General features: G+C 34.3%; 1 protein-coding gene across 1 annotated transcript in view; it reads right to left on the bottom strand.

Moving 5' to 3' along the window:
• LOC106466312 (kinase suppressor of Ras 2-like) overlaps positions 1–5,157 on the bottom strand; it is a 53,128-nt gene that overhangs the window by 37,517 nt on the left and 10,454 nt on the right. The window contains exon 2 of the mRNA XM_022394280.1: positions 1,652–1,792. Within this exon, the coding sequence (XP_022249988.1) occupies positions 1,652–1,792 (141 nt within the window). The remainder of the gene's footprint in view (positions 1–1,651; positions 1,793–5,157) is intronic.

The following is a 5,157-nucleotide window of genomic DNA, read 5'->3' as shown; positions in this document are numbered from 1 at the left end:
TGATATTAGCTATCATATACCAACAACAGTGTTTAAGTTGATATAAGCTATCATATAATAACTAAGGGTATTAGTTAGCTTCTCCTTTTTACAATTACAAAATTGAAACTTAATCATTTTTCTTTATTTAAAAACATCATGTCACAAACACTCTTCCTAAAAATGATGATTTTTAGCATATGAGAAATATTTCAACAATCTTTTATGATGTACATACAAGTAAAAGCACCTCCATCCTCAAAAGAAACAAGGCTGGCATGTAAGAACCACTAACTCTACTATAATAATTATTTGCCAATTAGTTAGTCTACAGATGATCTTTGACTGACAAAAATATTATTATTGTGTGTGTATGACATTCAAGTTAGATTGTAGCTGTATAAAAAAGTATCCACAAATAATCAGAAAAATGTCTTGATCCTTCTTAAGTAGGTAATGACTTGAAGAAGGATTAATTCTAACTTAAATCTATTTTTCTTTTGTCTGAAATAGCCTTCAAGATTTTCACTTACAGATATGAACATTTAAGTATAATCCAGATTTTAAATATTTATAAGCTTAAGAAAGAAAACTCAAACTACAGTGGTGCAAATATCATCAACTGTACTTCTGAGTTTGAACTTTAAAAATTATCCAAATATTAAAAATTATTTAAAAACATATACATGAAACTGCTTATTCTACAACGAAAATACCTATAAACTAATGAACTGGTAATGTATTAATTTATCAAAACAAAACAAATTCTAGTTTAAGTCATTTTGCTGAACTTTTCATTAAAATTAATAATATTTGTGACACTTATTAATGTAACTAGTCAGTCTGTTAACTGATGTTTGATTGCATCATTCAAGTACCTTCAAGTTTGGCATTCCAATTGTATCACATACATCTTTGGTTAAAATTAAAACTTCTTATACACGTAAATAAATCATTACAATGTGATGCAAGACTTCTGGTACATGTGAAATAAATCATTACAATGTGCTGCAAGACTTCTGGTACATGTGAAATAAATCATTACAATGTGCTGCAAGACTTCCAGTACATGTAAAACCAATTATTACCCATGTGCTGCAAGACTTCTGGTACATGTGAAATAAATCATTTCCATGTGCTGCAAAACTTCTGGTGCATGTGAAATAAATCATTACCACTACTCCAACCAAGGATACAGGTACAGAATATATATTGACCTTTAACACACTACTGAATAACTCTATCACAGATAACCTTAGTCCAAGTTGAGGATACAGCCCTAGAGTATATACCTACCTCTAACACACTACTAAATAACCCAATCACATACAGCCACTGCCTAAGTTGAGAATACACGCTCAGAATATTTACCGAAATCTCCCACACTACATAATAACCACACACAACGACTGCCAATGTTGAGGATACATGCTCAGAATATATACCGACCTCTAACACACTACTAAATAACCCAACCACGCACATAGCCACTGCCGAAGTTGAGGATACAGATTCAGAATGTATATCATCCTCTAACACACTACGGAAAAACCCAACCACAAACATAGCCTCTGTCCAAGTCAAGAATACTGAGTTAGAATATATTGGTGTCTCCAACAAACTCAACCACATGTAGTTTAGTCAAAAATACTAAGTTACAATACATACTTACCTCCAATGCACTCTTGCATATCCCAACCACACATAGCCACTGCCTAAGTCGAGGATACTGAGTTAGTTGCTGAATGGTTCCAGCATCAACACATTTGCGTTTTGCTACTAACTGCTTACTAAAGAGCTTGAGAAGCTTGCTCTGGAAAAGATAAAGTATATTTGTCAACTCTTTTCTTATACTATTTTATTTTATCTGAAATGAACAATGAAAATTTGATTAACAGCAATAAAGGTTTGTAACAAATATAAACTTATCATAACTTTAAATTGCCTTTTTTAAGTTAGAATACATATTTATTCCACCATTCATACTGAAATATCAAACCACAGCAGATGTTTTATGCCAATCAGAATTCTCATAAAAACTAACAGAGTTTTTAGTTTTAGAAACTGCACTTATTAAAATTTTTCATGTTTTAAATTTGATTAAAGGAGGTACAAGGAAATGATCTTTGTAGAAATTATCCCTTTGAAAGGACTACTTCTGAACGTCAGAAAATAATTAAAAAACAATTCATATTTTAACATTAGTTGGGACATATGAATATAAATTTATGAAAAAAATTACACAAGCTTAAATCTAGCTGAGGAAATGATTTTGATGTTAAAAAAACAAAAGTTGTACAACAATCTAATGAGAGTCTTTAATGTAACATAGTCTAGAAGATATGATTAAAAGCTAAGTAATTTTTTGTTCACCATTCAAATTATGGGTTTAGCATCATTTAGAATAAAATCAGGAGTAATCAGCTGTATCCAATCCAAAAAACAATGTATAGTCTCTAAGGAATTGCACCCAGTGTCTTAAGAAAATTTAACATTTTCCTAAATTGAAAAAGAATTTCCAATAATATTTACCTCTGCTGACACTTATAGCTATTACTCAACTCCAAGGGTTTCTTCTTTACTCATCTAAGCATTTGTATGATTTTTTCTCACTTGCTCCAATTCTTTTATATCCCCACTCAATTGCCCACAGCGATATTTGTCTCAAGACACTCTCCACCTATGTTAATGCACCCCTCTACCCTGGTAGTATATAAGCACCTCATTCAGATAATGTTATCACTTTGTCAAGACTGATACCATCCCAGTCTCTAATACCAGCTTTTAGCACTTGGGGAGGAAGGGTGGGAGAGTGTCAGTGGAGGCAATTATTATTGGAAATACATTTTGAATTTAGGAAAATATTAACTTCCAAAACATACCTATCTTCGCTACCACTTAAAGCTAGAATCAAACATTGAGTAAATGGAGGGGCTGATGAGGGCATTATCCATACAGAAAGCATCTGCAGAGATCATGGGTGTACCAAGATAAGAGTGGTACCTGAGTGGGGAAACCGCATTACATGCAGAACAAGTATGCTCTTCACCTTGAACTTAGTTCCTATATCAAGGATGGAATTGTTCATGAGTGATCATCACTATAGGCCAGCCCCAACCAGATAGCCAAGGTTCCACTACTCGGGGTTGGAATTAAGGAGTCATGTTCCCTATATCACACATTGGTGGCTAGGGCAATCGGACCTATATATGTGAACTACAAACTGTTTTAGAACCTCCGAAATTTGAGGAGCAGATATTATTTAAGAATCAGAAAAATGCTTTTACCTGGTGGTGATAGGTGAAATCACGAAGTTACAAAAATGTTTTGGATAAGGCCTAACTGTCCCTTCACATAGCTAAGAAATAAACCTTTCAGCATGAACCACAATTTAGGTGTACAGAGATAAAAAAAAAAATTTGCTCCCACACCTTTCAGCCACAATTAAGTTGCAGGCTCAAAAGCACCCAGGAAAAAGCCCAAAACATCACACACTCAAAGAACCAACAAAAGAGAACAAATCAAAAGCAGCTTATCCCAAAGTGGCCTCCTTTTCATTTTTCACAGGTCATTTAAAGACTGTGGTCAAGTAAGTTGTTTTGTTAGAGCAAAGCAACTGCAGCCCATCAACCGAGTCCACCCTAGGGAATCACACCCAAGACCCTTGTGCTATGAGTCCGTAAACTTACCACTGACCCACAGAGAGGCTGAAAAATCCAACAGACTAAAAGAAAAAAGGAAAGCACAGGAAAAAGCAAATTTAAAGTCTCTCCAAAATGTAGAGGATTGCCCTCAAATGCAGCCTCAGAGCCCCGCAAGAGGACTACCACAGATCCGAATATATGTCTCCATCTCACTATGAATAACATCACCAACAGTCTCAACCGAGAGTGACCTCCCCACATGATTATTGTGAGATGCTAGATATCAGAGGTGGGAGAAGAGAGACCCAACTGACTTCTGTGCCATAAATAATGTTAATCCAGGAATTCATTCCAAAACCAGCTTGCCAATTATTATTATTGTTATAAAATCAACTATATAACACAGTAACATTCAGAGTATCTCCAAATGATTGTAATACTAAGAAACCCATGATCTATGCAGACACTTTCTGTATGGATAATTCCCTCATCTGCCCCTCCATCTTCTCAATGTGGGATTCTAACTATAAGTGGCAACAGAGGTAGGAATGTTTTGGAAGTTAACATTTTCCTAAATTGAAAATGTATTTCCAATAATACTTACCTCTTCTGACACTCTTCCAACCTTCCTCCTCATTAAAAGTCATTGTTAGTGACTGGGATGGTATCAGTCTTGACAAAGTGATAAAAATATCTGAATGAGGTAGTTATATACAGTACCAGGATAGAGGGTGCACTGGCGTAGGTGGAGAGTACCACAAGATGATTATTGCCAAGGGCAATTGAGTGGGGTATGGAAAAACTGGAGCAAGCGAAAAAAAAATCAGATTTATGCTCAGATGGGCAAAGAAGAAACCCTGGTGATCGAGTAATAGTTATAAGTGTCAGCGGAGGCAAGTATGTTTTGGAACTACTGAACATTACTCTTAGCCAGCAAAGAACCCTTTTAAATGGTTATCCTTTAACATATGTCCAAGTTGTATGTTTTTCAATCTGAAGGTATAACTCAAGTGAATACCATTATAGTATCAACTCACATGACACTTAAGGTTAATGAACTCATCCCCTCACATTGCTAATTTACCAATAGTTAAAACAAGCAATATTTTTCAAACTCTAAAGTATAATATTTGTAAATTATATACTAACACATGTAAAGGCAGAAATTATTTGATTAAAATAAAAACAAACTTGTCTAGGAGGTCTTTCACAGGCCTCTTTTGGGACCTTTATTATTTACCTATATCATGGGATTGGATACAGCCTTGAGAAATGTTTCCAAAGGATATGAAGATTCTATGTGCAGCTAACTCTGTGAAAAATGTTTCGTTTACTAAGAAAAAACCTAGAGAGTGAACATAAAATAAGCTTTAACCCTGAGGTGTTTGCCAAAAATATTAAAGACCAACCTTTTTCCAACTAAAGACAAGTTATTTCTGACCTCAAAATTTCATGGACCACTTCATTTTAAGTACTTTTAAAATAGATTGTAAAACAATATACACTGAGTGGTCACAAGTAAATAAACATCTAA

Source organism: Limulus polyphemus, unplaced genomic scaffold, assembly GCF_000517525.1.
Source record: "Limulus polyphemus unplaced genomic scaffold, Limulus_polyphemus-2.1.2 Scaffold2218, whole genome shotgun sequence".
NCBI classification, from domain to species: domain Eukaryota; kingdom Metazoa; phylum Arthropoda; class Merostomata; order Xiphosura; family Limulidae; genus Limulus; species Limulus polyphemus.
Note: the sequence above shows the minus strand (reverse complement) of the source record. Positions and strands in the feature narration are given on the sequence as shown.